Genomic DNA, 18,414 nt, shown 5'->3' on the forward strand with positions numbered 1-18,414 from the left:
TTCGTTTCATGTATGTGACGGAATGAGCTTGAGTCCACAAAAGAGGTTTGTTTTTGAAGGTACCAAATGTCTTTTTGGTTGTTTCTGCTGCTCCCCTGAGTGAAATGTTAATCCCTGAGGAAGGTGATGCCCGTGGAGACCCCCCCCCTTATTTGTACAACTACCCCCCCCCCATCTGACCATCTAGATGACACAGCTGCCACCTTTGTTAGCTGGCAGTGGGAGCTAAGGGAGGAGCCCATTTGCTCTGGACATCAGTGGGGTCCTCTCACAGTCATACCCCACAAATTTGACCTGCCTTCCCTGCCTGCTCACAGGTGCTAAATTGCAGACCCTTTTCTGATTCATGTTGGCAGCAACTTTGAAATGCCTCTTATTTTAGGAATATGAACCAGTTGCCTCCCTCCAATACACTAAAAAAAGAAAGGTGTTTGCTACAGCTTGAGTTCATTATAGCAGAGCTTTCCTGTAAGCACATGCCATTTCATTGAAGCTTTTGTTCTGGCTTTTGCAAAAGCAAATTCTTTTCTTAGAAGTAAGGCCACTCTGAGCGTATGCTGCATCTATTACCGCAGCCTGGTGTCTAACGGGCCTGTTAGCTAGGGCCAGCTCTGGCCTATGTAATGCTGTTTGTAATGAGAAATCTAAACAGGGAATGGCAGTGAGGCATGACAGGAATGTGTTTCCATTGGAGAAGTTGGTGTAGAGAAAAAGTATAAGCAAAGCCATGTCCAGAAGGCCTTTTCAGCTGGCCAAGTCGGAAGACTAATGTTATTGTACATTGGCTGTCACCCTGCCAGCCCTCCCTCACTGATTTGTTTTCTCTTAAACTCTCCCTCTCTCTCTCTTCTTTCTCTCCCCCCCCCCCTGCTAACTGTTTGCTCAGGTGGACAGTGACACCATTTGGAATGAGCTGCATTCGTCCGGTGCTGCACGCATGGCTGTTGGCTGTGTCATCGAATTGGCTTCCAAAGTGGCCTCAGGAGAGCTGAAGGTGAGGTCTGGGTTGCATTGTGTGTGGGAAAAGTGGGGCGGGGAGAGAGCTGAAAGCAATGTTGTTGTTCTGGGGTTGAAGGAAGGGGAGCAGAGACCGGAGAATGGGGAAGATGGCGGGTCACTAAGGTGTGGTAATCTAAATAGCCTTGCTTGGCAATCAGCAGATCGTTTTATTACTCGAAGCCTTCCAATTCACTAGAGAGAGTTTTGCTTGCCAGCGTACTACAGTATTATTGCAGTCTCTCTCTCTTTTTGTTTTCCCCGCCCCGGAGTCAGTTGCACAACCGTTGTCCGAGTTAGAAATGACTCAGAGGATGTACAGATCTGGCACGCCATTCTGAAATTCCCTTTTGAAATGAATTTTAAATAAATTATGATCGGGTTGAAAGCATGGCCTCAAAAATGCCACCCAAGGCGAAGAAAAGTAAATAATGGACCTGTGGGCTTTGAAGAAAGAAGGAAACTGTTGATTGGAAGGGTAATGGTGCAGGCTATGCCTTTCCATCAAACAATCGCAAATTCAAAGCACTTCCCCAACCCAAACTCGGTTTTTGAGCTTCCTTTCTACACGATCTGAAAAGAATGAGATACAAAACCCAAATTATCCCCAGTCTAAACAATTTATAAAACCTGCATGCACGACAGACGTTGACATTTTGTTTGATGTTATAACAACCCGGTTTTAAAGGTAGGCCCTGTACAGCCCAAATGGTTAGATACCCCAATAAACTTTCTTGGACGTGACACACCATCAATATAATTGATGTTAGGTAAAATAGCAATGGATTTCACCCAGTGACCAAAGTCTACTGTTACGGTTCAGATCTGACGGCAAATGGAATTAAATGAAAAGTATGTAACTTTCTTTCACATTCTTACAGTTTCATGGTGATTTGGGGCTTTTTTGTTTTTCCTCCATTGGGGCAAATGCAGTGTGGGGTTGGGTGAATTGGAAGTGAAGGAGAGGGAGAAATAGGTGAGCGCTCTGAGGGACCTCCTAGGAGATGGGGCACTTCCTCATACCTGCCCATCTATGCTAAACAGCTTGGGGGGGGGTAAGGATAGGAGATTGAAAGAATGAGAAACTGCGAGAACTGAAATGGACAGGTTCTTTTGTTCCTAGCCGTGGCTACCATAGCCTTGGGACACCATCCCGCAAAACCTGAACTGTAATGAACAGCTTACTTAAATCCCAGTGATTTCAGTAGGATTTAAGCATGGTTCCATTAGCAGGTTATATTTACATGCTTACTGAGGAAGTCACTACACCTCAGATTCAATCACCTATCTGTAAAATGTGAAGAACAATGAAGACACTAAAGTACAGAGATCAAAAGCACCTTATTTATATGGTGTACAGGGATTTATATTGTAACCCATCTGAACATTTGCAAAATGGTGGCCTCTTGAGGACATATTGCATGGCTGTGCAGAAGGCTAATCATCTGAAGCCACCAGCTAAAAGGAATAGGCATCATCACTGCGACCTCTATTCTCCAGTTTTCCCAGTTGTTGCAGATACATGGTAACTATTCCTTCACTGGGTACAGGTCCATGAAAGTTTAACTATGGATACGTGGAATAATGTTCTAAAGAGGCTCTGAATATGTCCTACTTTCTACACTTTTCATGTCCTACTTTCTACACTTTTCCCAAAGAAGCCACGGCCAATACATGTTTGCTTTATGTATCATTTATTTATTTATTTAGATAGCTTGCTTCCTGCTGTTCAGTTTAAATTTTTCAATGAATCCCTCAAAGCTGAAAATAAGCATAAAATCCAAATAAAATAACAAAACAGTAAATAGCTTGGGTTCTCTCTGAGAGAGTCATACTCTGAGTAAACCCGGATGAAATCGATGGATATTGGCTATGAGTTTGACACTGAAACAACCCATTAAAAACCAGCATAGAATACGAAACATTGCGATAAAGCATAAAAGCAGTAGTAAACATTAAAATCATTACTTAGTTTAAAGCAGGGGCAAATAATTCAGTTTTGTACAGGTGTTGAAAGCTTAACATGAGAACAGCCTTCCATTATGTAGGTGCCACCACTGAGAAGGCCCTGTTGCTGATAGACTGTCTACCCTGCAAAGAAAGGCACCCACACAATTGCCTTTGTGGAAGTTTGCAACATGAATCACAAATTCATACGGGTACAATCAGTCCCTTACATATTCATGCCCAAAGCCATAAAAAACCCCAACACACCAGCATATTAATTTTTGTCTGGAAACACACAAGAACCTCATGGAGCCATTTTAATGCAGGTGAACACGGCTTCATGTGGCTAGTTCCAGGCAATGACCTAGCTGCCAGATTTTATAGCAATTTATAGGAAATGCCTTGTATTAACTGACTTGGGCTATGTACAGACTTGGCCTATGCACATGATTTCCACCAAAGAAGCCTAGGAACTGAAGTGTGTTAAGGGTATTGGGAAATGTAGCTCCATGAGGGGAAAACTATAGTTTCCAGGATTCTTTGAGGCAAGTCATGCGCTATAAATGAAAGATGTGTATGCAGACGTACATGCTCAAAAATAATAATTTAGACTTCCATTTTTTCCTGCTTAGAAAGTATAATTGGGATGATGAATATATCAGAATTTAAAAGCTGGCCTAGATAAGAATAATCAGACATGCTTTATGTGCAGTTGACACAACCAGGATTTGCTGCAGGACCTTTATTGCTTATCTCCCAGGATTTATGGGGTCTTTCACATCGTGGATTTACTCTTCACTGTTTATCTCTGTGTAATGAAGAGCTTTAAAAACAAAGTTGTCAATCAATCTATTTTTTCAATGGCCACTGAAGTAGCTGCAGTAAAGCAACAAATACTTACATGGGTTGGGGGGGGGAGCCCTCGTGGTTTCCCCTCACCCATATTTATTTGCAGTTTATTTTAAGAAGAAGATTTAAAAGATTTCCAAATGGAATGTTTGTCTGGAACTGAATCCTGCAGATCAAGGTCACGCACACAGTGTTACAGCAGAATACCAACTGCATTACAATTTGAGAACACAGTGTCGTTAAAATACTATGGGACTCGGGGACTATAAATCACTCTTTTATTTGCCTTCAGAGGCACCAGGGAAGGTCAGCAGAGGATAGCCACAGGATGACACACTTTTATCCCAAATTAACATATTCATTTAGAATAACTATCACCCTCTGGTCCTGTCCTCACAGTCACTAATACAGATCCATCAGCTTACACCTAATGTCCTCCTTCAGACATCCATCTCGTTGCCACTCCTAATACCTTGGGTGCATGAAAAACACACACCAGGAATCAAATGGGGATTAGCTTATGCGGTGAACAAGCACGCACAGTGCAGATTTTTTATGAAGCCTGTTCAAATGTTCTTGCCTCTCATTTCCTCTGTTGTTCTCCTTGCTCCATTCACCAGCTATCATCTCCTCTTGTAGCCTTGCAGTATGCATGCTTTGGGCTTATGCTATGCCTACAACCAGAACAACAAAGAGCCTTGTGGCACCTTAAATAGGCTTACCGAGTGTTATCCTCGGTTGAAGGTCTCCATGGACATGGGGGGTGAGGGACCGTAGACACTGAAGCGGAAGAGCCAGAGCTCAGTGGTAGAGCTGCTTCACATGCAAAAAGGTCCCAGGATCAGTCCTCACCATTCCCAACCATGGAATCATAGAATTGGAAGGGACCCTGCCGGTCCTCTAGTCGAATTCTCTGCAATGCAGGAATCTCAACTGTGAAGGAAAGTCCAGATAGGGCTGGGAATGTCCCCAGCAGAAACCTGGAGATAATTGGGTATAGGATTGCTGCCGTCAAAGTAGACATTAGGGCTGCAATCTTCTGCCCATTTACTTGGTTATACATTTCATGCAGAAGAGTTCACAACTGATTGATTTTAACCAGCAGTCTATTATGAATTTGTGTACATGAACCTGTACATATTTTAAAAATGAAAGGCGGGAGGAATCAACTGTGATTTCACTATTTTGTCCACTTAGGCTGCATTTTTAGGCATACCTGGTAGTAAGTCTCATTGATCTAAATGGGACATATTTCTGAGTAGGCATGTGTAGGATTCCACTGCTAATATATGAAGACTTCCCTATGGTCACAAAACATGCCTGTGGTATAGCTGAACAGTGAGCCAATCTATCAAAATCTAGGCTATTCCCACCACTGGACTCCTTGTACAGATATGCCAGATTCTATACTATGACCTGGAAATACATTTAATTTTTTTGAACGAAATGAATCCTTTGTGTCCTCTCCTCCCATCTTACGTAAGTCTCAGATCAGCAACGTAACTTGATAACTGACCAAAAAGCAGGGGAATCTGATTGAAACACTGAATCCGTAGCTATAATAAACATCTCTCCATTCCATTTGAAATCCCTTGTGAACTATTTGGTCTTTTTTATTGTTCCTGGCTAATGGACAGAATACCAGCTGTGAAACTGTAAAACAATACAGCCTACTTGAATCCCACTTTAAGGAGAGATAGTAAATGGTTTCTTTGGGTTAGGAGAATGTTGCCTCTACCTGTGGAATCTGAACAAGAATATTTTCCCACATATAAAAGTGGGTGAAATCATCCTTCAAAACCAAGCTTTTTCTATTGTTATGTGGGCGCAGTTCAGGGATATTTGGCATATCACTCTACATTTTAAGCAGGACCCTAGATCACTGGTGTGTAAGCATATCATAAATGTTGAGATGTCCAATGGTCTCGCTTTCATTCAATTCTCACCCTGTATCTACTTAACTTTTTATACACGGTTGCTTCTAACAGATGAAACCTAGAGGAGATAGTCAGATTCCCTTCTCCTGGAGAGCTTTAGCACTCCATTAACTCACCTGCCCCCCACCCTGAATTTCAGCCATTTGGAACCTTAAAAGTGAATTTTCTCTGGGCTTGCATTGGGATTTGGCAGATTGATTGGTGTGCTTTCATGTGCTTGCATATCTCATGCATCAAGATCCCATGGCAGTTTGGGGGCTTTAGTGCTTAAGAATGATAGATCCACTATATCTGTGTCTTAAAAGTATATCTCTTTGAAGCACATCATTCATACTGCTCACAAGAGGTGATTTGGCATAATGGGTTGAGACTTTGCTATAAATGCAGCAGGAGCAAACATTGTGGTGGCTCCTGTATTTCCAGTGTGCCCATCTCACTGCCATTTCACGCCATCCCTGTACCTCCAAGTAAGCAGCAGTGCCCCACCAGGTTGCCCACTACGACCAATTATAATGCACAACGCTCATAGTTGAGAAGCCTGAAAGTATTCAAAACTTCATTGTTTATCATGTGACTGACTGCATGGTGGATTAACCAAAAGCATGACAGATTTAGGCCATGATGCCAGAAATGTCAAGGCAGTGCTCTGAATTAGAAGAATCAAAGTTAAATATTGAAAATTTTCAGTGGCGGTGCTCATGAGAAAGACATGTTGCTGTAGAAATTCGCACCACTAAATGTGGTGTCATGAACTGCAGGATATGTATGTAATAGGATCTATCAAATGAATAGCCAATTCCAGTGAGTTTTGGAGTAGCTATTTCCACCAGATCTGGTGACTTGCATGTTCTCTTGATCACCTAACGTCCATATAGATCTCTTGACATTAAGGCTGAACTATTCCTTTAGATACAAAGTCTACAGTAGATTTTATCAGACTCCCAACTCTCTCTCTCTCTCTTGCTTAATATCTAGCCTGATGAAGAATTCTGAAGAACTTGAAAAGCTTGCTTGCTATTTGTCACATTTTGATTGCTTCTAACATTTTTGTACCCCCCCCCACTGGTACTCATATCTTGATAAAAGTGTTGTGGCTGCCAAAACAAAATGGCTGCCACCAGCATCCCCAAAAGGGATGGTTGTACTCCATACTGGTGAGTACCATCACAAAAAAACCACTGCTCAGCACAACCGCTTTAATTTAAAAATATGTTTAATTGAAATAAGTTTTCCTTAAATTTCAAAATGTTCTAAAATTCAACTAGCTAAGAACAAAATCACTGGAATAGGTTGGTGGGGGAGGGGTAATCCATCTCAGGATGATGCATTCTGACATTATCTTGCACATCCATTTGCACTGAAGCAAAACAAGCACGAGTCCCTTGAAACCCCTCTTCAGATGGAGTGTATGGAATTGGCCTCTTGGTAGTCAGGGATCATTTAACAGAATTAAAATAGTTTGAAATGAATATCCTTGGAAACTAAAACTGTAGGCTTTCCTGGGATGGTTCCTTTTGATATGTCAAGACTGATCAGTATCAGAAAGATTTTTGCTGTATCCAGTCACTATTATGCTGCTGCCTGTTTGCTATTTCTGGGTAACATGAAGGAAACATAAAATTGCTATTTCAAATAAGTTTATATGTTTGATGTTACCCAAGGCCTTTGCCATTAAAGTCAAATACACAGGGCAGAGGTCTCAAAATATCCATCAGCCTTAAAGGCTTCCAGAATAAGGGGCAAAAATGTGTGTTTTTTCTTATTCAGTCAATACAATTGACTTAAAACAATTGCCCTAACTCCAATCCCAGAACGCATAGATATAATAATTGGGATTAACTATGAGCCACAACTTTATTTGTAAATAAAGAAAGTGGGATGTACACTCAACTGGTCAAGTCAAAATCCACCTTTTCAGTTTGGACATGCTATCTACCAAGATGATGGCTAGGAATTTCCACTTCTCCTGCTTACCTTGGGACCCTGGTCCCAAACATTGGATGAAACTGACCTTTGTCCTTTCTAGCCCCCCCCCTCCCACTTGTTTATTTCAGTGTCATCAGCTCTTCTCCACTGTGATCCCTTACAGAGGGCTGGTGTGGCTACCTGCCTCCATGCGAGACAGGATATGGGGCAGAATTCCTTTCATGTTTTCTTGTTTTCACATGGTAAAATATGTTTGAGAAAGGGATGAGAACAGCCCATTTTGGTTTAGTCATTGTGAGGGGAGGGGGGAGAACTGAGAATGGCTACAGAATAAGGGCAGGGGCTGAAATATGTAACTTTCCCTTGCCACTGAGGAATCAATAGAACATCACATTAAAGGTAAGTCTGGATGACAGAGACAGGCTGCTCTGGGCTAAGGCGTTGCCGGCTGAAAATCTAGAGACCACAGACCACAAATTTTCCATGTCTCTGAATCTTATCTTAAACCTGGCAGATGGTGTTTTTAAGATGCTGTGAATCACTCTTCCTTGTCAGTCTGTAAAGCACGTATCATAAACTCTGTGAGGTGGAAAGACTTGCCAAACAATTTCTGTGCTATTTCTGACAATGTTTAACTGGGGCACCAGCTGATCTGCACAGGGAAATTTTGTGTAATAATGTTATTGCTTCCTTAACATAAAATAATCTAGTTCATGATTGTACTTCTCTGAGAAGACTGTTTTGTTTCAGGTTCATTGGGGGATTTTCAGAGTATCTCTCCCACATGCATAACAATGCCAACAAGGAATGCCAAATTGAGAATCTGTATAATAAGAGACAAAGAATAACGACTGTGTGACTAAAAAGTTAAGGCACTTAAACGAAGCAGTATGGTCATTGATGCTCAATAACTAGCACAGGCTAACAAGCTTACACTTAAAATAATATAAACATAGTAGTGGGATTATCTGGGCCAGCTCACTAAAGTAATAGATTTCTCTAGTCTTACATCAATTTGCACCAGATTCTTCTTTAAAACTGTCACTGACAGTCAATTTGTTTCCTTGACTAACTGTGATTAGAAGCCATGTCCTGGTATTCAACCTAAAGCTGACTTGCAGCTTGAGCCAACTGCTTCTTTTCTCTCCTTTGTTTCCTTGGTGATCCAATATGGTTCCCAGCAATTTTTTTTTCAACTTCACTAGTTGGCCAAGTGATTGCAAGAAACCAATCATGGCTTCTATCAGGCCGCTGAAGAGTGTTCTGAAGGCTTCTATTTTCATTATCTGAAAATTCCTGAACTGCATTCCAGCGAGGAAAACGAAGATGGTGTATGGGATTCATTCTGTTTGGAAAATAAACTATATGCCACATATTTAGCAAGTAGCTGAGTGATACTTTATAAATGAGGAGACTGGGCTTTCATTGTCCTTTCCAATAGGCAAGTGATATGAGATGAAAGAGTGATTCCTCCCCACCCAGACTTTGATATATTGCTGATTTGTCATTCCTATTTTAAGCATTTCTAGACTATAGACCAAGTTTGATGCATTTCTACTCCATCATATCCTGAAGTTTAAAACACACAAAAATCAGGCTTATAATGACAAAGACATGAATCTCTCCTCTAATGTGCATTTCTGTCAGTCAGTTTAACCTTCTGTTGACGTATAATGGTGTCTGTATCCTAGTATAAACAAGCGTCTGTGTAAAAATGCTTTGAATTTATGTGTGTTGGCTACATTTTCAACATATCGCTCCATGTTAGACTGTCTATCTCTGGAGTATATTTTTACGTTTCTGTCTGACCTTCACCCACTGTTCTGAGATCACTGTCTGGTATTTAGTATTGCCCAAATAAATGAATTCACATTCCCTCCTGCTAATATTGGACAATGTTGTGAAGAACTAGTAGCCACAGACGTGTGAAAACTTTTGGGAGAAATGGAGAACTGCTGATTAGCAAAGTCTGGCATAAGTGTTTAAGATTGATTAGTCATTGCTGTGGGGAGAAATATCATGCCCTCAAAGTAATTTAGTACCAGGGTCATACTATAGCCCTCCCCCACCACCACAAAAACTATTACAATGATCTTGAGATAGCCTAAGATCTCCTTTGGAAAGCAGCCAAAGGGAAGAAATGTAATGTAAAAACTAGGGTTGAATGAAGAACGGGTCTCCCGAAATTCTACATACTTTTGTGGATGACATATTGCAGGCGTGACAGATGCTCTACTCAGCCTCTGATCCAAGGGTTTGGCCACCCATTAACACACATTAACATACACAATACAGACAATAGCGTGTCATAGGTAGAGGACTTCCGGGTCGGCGCCATCGCCGAATGGCGGACTCCCTCCGAGCTCCGGAGGGAGTCGGCTGGGTAGGGGTCGGGTCCTGCCGTGCCGGCGACGCGGGGACCCTCAAAAACCATGGGCGGAGATGCCCATGGACTTGGTGACTCGGCGGGCACCGTTTGCGCCCCCCCCCCGATCCGCGAAGGAGCCTTTTTAAAGGCTGCGGAGCGGGTGACGGGGGTGTGTGTGGTGCTGTGAGTCCAATGCTTCCCCTGCCCAGCGAAGCCGCATGCCATTCGGCGGAGAGCAACGACTTCTTCTTTGAAAATTTCAGATTTGGACTAAAAGGAACAACCCGTGAGTAAATTGATTGGACTTAAAAGGGAAATTTGATCTTTGAATTTGGAGCGAGCGGGGGGAGTGCAAAAAGGAAATCCGCCCCCCCCCTGTTGTAGATGGCTCAACGCAAGGATTTGACAACTAAGATCGAGAGATGAACTTGTTTACCTGAAAAAATTTTTAACTTCACGAAGGGAAATTACAATAATTGTGCTGGAGGAGAAGACTGATTTGTGGGAACTAAAGTGCAACCCCCCCGGGAACCGGGAACGATCCGCTATGAGAGACTGGTGAAGAGACACAGAAACTTTGACAGCTGTCAAAGTAGCTGTCAAAGCAGGAAAATAAAAGAGAACTTTGTTACGATGGCTTTGCTGGTTAGATTTGTTACAATTTGGACATAAATTATTGGAAATAAAGGCAACAAGTTATTTGACTTTTGGGTCTGATTTTGAAAGAAATTAAGTTACCATATTCCCTCTAGAGGGAGGCTGGGACATTGCAACAGTAGCAGCAAGTGGAAAAATACTATGAATTTGAGCAGGATCTGTTATCTCTTGGGAAAGCTGCAAAAACGAAGCATTATTTTGTCTACAGAGGTTTCTATATTAAAGGAGACAATGGATTTATCTATTGAAGAAAGGAAGGGACTTGACGCAAGTTATGTTCCTGAATAACAAAAGCCTCTGTGGAGAACAAGAAGTTTCTGAATTAGAAGGTTTCTGCAGCAGAACAGGAAAAAGCAACCTGAGGAATAAGAGCTGGACCAAATTTGAAGCTGGAGTATTTGGAACATCCAGACTTTAAAAGGACCAAGAAATAGAATTTAAGTTAGACTCTTAAACATAGAGGTCTGGATGGAAGAACAATGACTTTTTCTGTCAGTATCTTGCTTTTCTGCTCTTCCTAAAATGGACATCTTTAGGGGACTTCCTAGAAAAGCGAAGGACCCTCTTATGAAGGGCTACACCACAACCAAATCCAATCACCATTTCTGCCACCATGAGGTAACTTCCACCCCTGCCACCTCCCACCACTTATCTGCATGCATATATCTTGTTTTTATTTTGTACATCGTCCAAGGGAACTGTTGTTATTAGGTGACAGATACATGGTATAGATAAATACATACAAAAATTGAAGATATCAAGTATATCTCAATGCCTTTCTAAACAGAGAAGAATAAAAGAGCATCTGCACCCCCGTCCTTCAGCCCGGACACTGAGGTCCAGCACCAAGGGGCTTCTGGTGGTTCTCTCACTACAAGAAGTGAGGTTGCAGGGAACCAGGCAGAGGGCCTTCTCGGTAGTGGCATCCATCCTGTGGAAGGCCCTCCCATCAGATGTCAAGGAAATAAACAACTATCTGACTTTTAGAAGACATATGAAGGCAACCCTGTTTAGGGAAGTTTTTAATGTTTGATGTTTTATCGTGTTTTTAATATTCTGTTGGGAGTCGCCCAGAGTGGCTGGGGAAACCCAGCTAGATGGGTGGGGTATAAATAATAAATTATTGAAACTTCCGGGTTAGCGCGATCGGCTAATGGCGGATTCCCTCCGAGCTCCGGAGGGAATCGGCTCTGCTGAAGACGGGTCCTACCGCGCCGGCGACGCGGGGACCCTCAGAAACCGCAGGCGCGGAAGCCTGCGGACTTGGTGACTCAGTGGGCACCTTTAAGCGCCCTCCCTGACCCACGAAGAGCCTTTTTAAAGGCTACGGAGAGGGTACGGGGAGCGGCGTGGTGCTGAGAGTAGACCGCTACTTCAGTGGAGCGAAGCTGCGTGCCATGGCCGGACAGCGCTGACTTTTTTCCCAAAATTCGGACTGGAAACAAATAACCCGTGAGTAGAATGGAATTTGGACTTTAATTAACAGGAAAGCAGTTCTGATTTTCGTGGACGCGGAGAAAGCCTTTGACAATATCTGTTGGACTTTTATGAAAAAGAATCTCCAAGGGATGGGGGTAGGCCAAGGTTTTGAAAACGGTATAGGTGCAATATATTCCCAACAAAAGGCCAAGTTAATTGTAAACAATGTGGTAACAGAAGAAATACCCATAGAAAAAGGTACACGGCAGGGATGCCCAATATCCCCTTTGCTTTTTATATCAGTCCTGGAGGTTTTGTTAAACATGATTAGAAAGGACCAGTTGGTTAAAGGAGTTCAGGTCGGAGTCAGACATTACAAATTAAGAGCATTTGCAGACGACCTAGTATTGACCTTGCAACAGCCAGACACTAGTACTAAAAGAGTATTAGAACTAATTGAAATATTTGGTCGAGTAGCAGGTTTTAAATTGAATAAACAAAAAACGAAAGTGTTGGAAAAAAATTTAACAATGGAAGAAAGAGAGAGTTTTCAGAATGAAACAGGCTTGGAAATAACAAAAAGGGTAAAATACCTGGGGGTAAACTTAACATCCAAGAATGTGAACTTATTTAAGGATAACTATGAAAAATGTTGGTCAGAAGTTAAAAAGGATCTGGAAATATGGTCAAGGTTGAAACTTTCCTTGTTAGGCCGAATTGCTACTATTAAGATGAATGTATTGCCTAGAATGCTGTTTTTATTCCAGACGTTGCAGATTGTGGACAAGATGGACTGTTTCAAGAAGTGGCAGAAAGACATATCAAAATTTGTCTGGCAGGGCAAAAAGCCCAGAATTAAATTTAAGATTTTAACTGATGCAAAGGATAGAGGGGGGTTTGCCCTGCCGGACTTAAGACTTTATTATGAATCAGCAGCTTTCTGCTGGTTGAAACACTGGCTACTTCTTGAGAACACTGACATTTTGGATCTGGAAGGGTACGACAATAGTTTTGGTTGGCATGCATACTTATGGTACGACAAGGTAAAGGTGTATAAAAGCTTTAAAAACCATATTGTAAGGAAAGCATTGTATAACGTTTGGATTAGATACAAAGATTTGTTGGAAAGTAAAACCCCTAGGTGGGTGTCACCAATGGAAGCTAGGGAAGTAAAAAAGCTTAATATGGATTCTAAATGGCCAAAATATCATGAGATTTTAGAATACGATGGTGAAAGGGTGAAACTTCAGAGTTATGAGAAACTAAAGCCTAAGGTTCGAGATTGGTTGCATTACCATCAGATAAATGAGACGTTTAAACAGGACAGGAAAATAGGATTTCAGAAAGAGAAGTCAAAACTAGAAACAGAATTGTTGGAACCCAATACTAAGAACTTATCAAAAATGTATAACTTGCTGTTAAAATGGAATACACAGGATGAAACGGTGAAATCAGCTATGATTAAATGGGCACAAGATATCGGTCATGATATTATGTTTGCTGACTGGGAACAGTTATGGACCACCGGTATTAAATTTACTGCATGTAATGCCTTAAAAGAAAATATTATGAAAATGATCTACCGGTGGTACATGACCCCAGTCAAGCTTGCAAAAATTTATCATTTGCCTAATAATAAGTGTTGGAAATGTAATGAGACTGAAGGCACTTTCTACCACCTTTGGTGGACCTGCCCAAAGGTTAAAGCTTTCTGGGAAATGATCTATAATGAAATTAAGAAGGTCCTTAAGTAGACTTTTCCTAAGAAACCAGAGGCTTTCCTTTTGGGCATGGTGGGCCAAGTGGTGTCAAGGAAGGATAGGATTTTCTTTATGTATGCCACTACAGCAGCAAGAATTCTACTGGCAAAGTATTGGAAGACGCAAGAACTACCTACTCTGGAAGAATGGCAAACAAAGGTGATTGACTTTATGGGACTGGCCGAGATGACGGGCAGAATCCGGGACCAGGGGAAAGAGACAGTGGAAGAGGACTGGAAGAAATTCAAAATATATCTTAAAAATAATTGCAAAATTGAGGAATGTTAAGATGTCAGGGGGTAAGAAGTAAAGAATTGCAGCAGTAAACAAAAAAACTTAAGAAATTTTTATGAAAGGGAATTAAGACAATGGACCTAAGGGTTGCTAAAGAATTATTAAACAAGGATGCAGGGATGGGGAGGTATGGGGAAGTCAAAGAAAGAAGGGTATGAACTGATGAGCTTGAAGTTATACTGTTCTATACTGTTTTTTATTATTTGTTTGGAAAATTAATAAAAATTATTATAAAAAAAATGGAATTTGGACTTTAAAATCTATATCTTTGAATTCGGTACAACCGGGGGATGTGCTAAAGGGAAGTCCGCACCCCCCTATCTACAAACGATCTAAAGCAAGGATCGGTGGACTAAGGTGGAGAGTACTGTTTTTGGTGTTAGATAAAAAATATTTCCATGAGTTTGACAGAAGAAGTCTTTGTGCTGGAGAGAAAGTGAGGAGTTTTGGAAGCTTTTGTGTAAACCCCCCCCCTCCCGAACCCGGGAGCGTCCTGTGTGTGAGCCGGAGGAAAAAGAACAAGGAGTTTGACAGCTGTCAAAGGAGCTGTCAAACGGGCGGCTAAAATTTAAGAACTTTGTTATTTAATAACTTTCTGAACTAAAAGTGTTGCTTTTGAACTGAGGTGGCTGGAAACAACGTAGTCATAAACAACAAAGTAACGGGCTGTTGGAAAAGGACTATCAAGCAACTGTAATCCCCCTAGGGGGAACTAGAGACATTACAATGGCTGCAGAGGGAAAATTACTGGTAGAGATAGAAAGAATGTTTTTTCTCGTGGGAATCCTGCAAGAGCAGAGTACGGCTATGAACAAAGAACTTATGACCTTGAATTCCAAAACAAATGAATTTGAATTCCAAATCTGCAGCTGAACCAGAAAAAACTTTTTGGGAATCGGTGGAGAGAAAAGAAGGAATGGAAAAAGTGCAGGAAAATATCAATCAGAAGCCCATATTGTCAGGAAATAAAGAAGAAGATCTTTGGATTACAAATCTGCGAAAGATGAGAAAGATGAAGGAGGAAGTCCCGGGAGCACTTGGAATATTGGAATTCAAAAGAGTAAAGAAATATGATTGGGACTTCCTCCTTGAGTATGGGAGATCAACTGACTTTTTGCAGCAACTGCTATTAAGTATCTTGGATGGAAGAAAATATGATGTGACTGAGATAGAATTCCTTCGAGACCTGAGGACCAACAAAAAGGGCTACCAACAAAATCGGCAGAGAGAGACTGACAGAGACTTGAAGGCCTCTGATGTGAGGAATCCGGGCTAGGATAATTGCTTGGGAAGGGATGGAAACTGGGGTACGGAGGGAGGGGAGAACAGAATTTCAAAATTTTATGATTTTTGTATTTGGCCATTATGACATATAATTAACAAAAATACAAAGGGAGAAATTCGTGGAAGGGTAATTAGGTCGACCTTAGAAAAAAAAAGATTTAATGTTTAAAAGAGAATTGGATAAATTAAATTTGGATAAGTAAAAAGGATTAAGTTTAAAAATAACAATAATATGTTAAAGATGGGAGATAAGAACTTGCTGAACTAATTTTTGGAATTGGGATGTATGAAGAGGGGGTGGGGGGAAGTCAGGGAAAGGGGGTAATGAAAATAAGAGTTTAAAAATATATATGTTTTGTTTTTGTTTTTGTTTTATAAAATGTGAAAACCTAATAAAAATTTTATTAAAAAAAATTAAAAAAAAATTATTATAATATTATTATTATTTTCAGTTACCTCCTGAAAGAATACTATGAACTCCAAAAGCAGCATTATACGTCTGTGTCTATATCTTAATGAAGCTTCATGGATGTTTTCTCTAGCCCAGGAAAATAGGAAGCTGCCTTATACTGAGTCAGGTTATTTATCTATCAAGCTCAGTATTGTCTGCATTGACTGCAGTGGCTTTCCAAAGTTTCAGGCAGGAAATATTCCCAGCCCTACCTGGAACCACCAGTGATTGAACCTGGGACCTTCTGCATACAAAACAAATACTTTACCACTAAGCTATGACCCTGTACTGTGAGATCGCCTGGTGTGGATGGACTGCAGCCTCCATCTCCCCAGCTAACATGGCCAGCCTAATGGTCAGAGAAGATGGGAGTTCTGGTTGAACAACATCTGTAGACCCAAGGTTTCTGCAGCATGAAACCAAATGCCCCAGTCCCCACTTCCCAGTTCCATTACTTTAAAAATGCAGCTTAGTGAATAATAGAGTGTATACATTCAGCCACTGCCATATTCATCATGAGTGTGAGAAAGAAAATGAAGATAACTTAACCTGAAACTTTCTTTTCATTTGTATAATGTTGACTCTTCCACTGCATCTGTATGAACCTGAGAGAGTGAACTCTGGCATCTGGGTTTGGAGCTATGATGTCAAACACACAAAGAGAGAAATGAGTTGCACTTGCAGTTACTGTCTCATGGAAACAAAAAATAATTCATCCTCATTCATTTGGAGATGTATAATCAGGCGTTGGTTAACAGTAAGCTCCTTATCAGCAAAGAATGTTTGCATATCTGCTACCTACCCTGGGTTTGGGGGGCAGTCATCATTTAGCAAAGATTTATAGGTCTTTGCTTCATGGTGTTCTGGGAGGGAACGGAGGGTCATTGTAAGTGGTGCATTGCAGTGAAGCAGTAGCTTAAGGTATTCCTAGAAAATCAAAACTTTTGATGACTGCTCTGTATGAAAACCTCCTATAAAATGTCCAGAATGTATGTTATAAACTGACTTAGGAAATCCAATAAAGTTGCAAGCTTTGGCAGGCTTCTAGATGAGATTTATAGACTACTGAAATATGGAATTTCCATCATCCTTTTTCTCATATCCACAACAACCCTTTTTTGTTGTTATGTGAGGGCTCGTCATCCTGGTCACACAAAAAGAAAAATTCAGCATTTTTGAAGCAATTTGATGTAAATGAAAATGAGTTTAAATAGTTTTGAATTGGTTTGTATGTTGAGCAATTTACATTTCCCTTAATTTTGTTTTAAATGTAGTGCTGCGTGGAAAATTTCTCCTGTGGGTCCCCCCCCAACCATTCTTAATTGATTAATATGAAAAGAAAGTGCATTTGAAGAAGGGAGAGAGAGAAATTGAGTGAAATTCTCATGGGCTAGGTGCAGGGCTTTGGATGTGCTGAACTTCCTTTTTAAGGTGACCAAAAGGTGTTGCTAAGTACCCCTCCCTTCAGTCTACAAATTCTCTCACAGTGGTCTGTGTTTTGCAGCCTCCCTGTGTTAGCTGTGCTTCAATTAAAGCCTGGGGGAATACTTCATGAGGTGACTCCTATAATGGGGACTTTCCAGATCAGGAAGTGCAGTCAGTCAGGAAGGTTGCAGAGCACTGGAGAAATGTTCAGTGGGGCAGAGGGTAGGGTGGGGGAAGCTCCCAGGCAAACACCCCTTAGTTACATTGCAACAATAAGGTAAGCTCAGCCCCACACCTGCTGAAATTGTAAAGTGCCCCAAGGATAAGGCAGACAAATGTGAACCGCTTGCTCAGAGAAAGAAAACTTTAAACTGAATTAGACAACACATTTTGGCACATCACTAATTCAATATGGTTCTGTGGTTTTTCTAACCTAATCATATGTGCCTTCTGGATATAACAGGTTGTTTGTGCTGCTCCCTTGCAATGCATGGCTTACCTTGAATTAATGTGTTTCTTCCATTAATGTTGCCTGCAGTTTCTGCATGGGCACAGCTAGGAATCAGTGAAACCACAGGGCTTCCATGCTGACATAGCCTTGGTGGATTGAACAATGGTTGACTCATACCATTTTCCTTCTAGCACAAGAAACTCAACGCTGACCAAAATCTCGCATTATATCTGGGGCTCTGCCACCAAGACACTTGCCCCATTTCATACCCTCCTACACGACACAACCCAAATCTGGGACTCTCTATTCTGGTTCCAAAATCCAACACGAGATCACAGACCTAAAAAAGTGGGGTTTTTTTGGGGGGAGGGGGGAGATCTCATCCCAAAATGGCTGCCATACTCTCAGTGGAAAAAACAGGATGTCCCGGTTTTTCTTAGGCAGTTGATGGTATGCCATTTTCCTGTTATGTCTGCCCATTTGAGCATATTTTCTATGCAGTTTCTTATTTTTCTCTCCTCTTCCATGATCAGTGCATAACTGGAGAACATAAATGAATGTTTCCAGCCCTGCCAAAAGACATCTCTTATACTCTAGTATAACCAAAGCTAGACAGAAGGAAAAGGGAAAATATTTATTCTATAGGGGAT

At 41.2% G+C, this 18,414-nt stretch overlaps 1 protein-coding gene across 7 annotated transcripts in view; it reads left to right on the plus strand.

Annotated features, from left to right (window-relative positions):
* HDAC9 (histone deacetylase 9) overlaps nt 1-18,414 on the plus strand; it is a 474,032-nt gene that overhangs the window by 356,732 nt on the left and 98,886 nt on the right. For all 7 annotated transcript variants that reach the window (XM_079947890.1, XM_079947891.1, XM_079947889.1 and 4 more), the window contains one exon: nt 887-994. In XM_079947890.1, coding sequence (XP_079804016.1) covers nt 887-994 — 108 coding nt within the window. The remainder of the gene's footprint in view (nt 1-886; nt 995-18,414) is intronic.

Source organism: Podarcis cretensis (genome assembly GCF_951804945.1).
Source record: "Podarcis cretensis genome assembly, chromosome: 12".
Taxonomy (NCBI): Eukaryota; Metazoa; Chordata; class Lepidosauria; order Squamata; family Lacertidae; genus Podarcis; species Podarcis cretensis.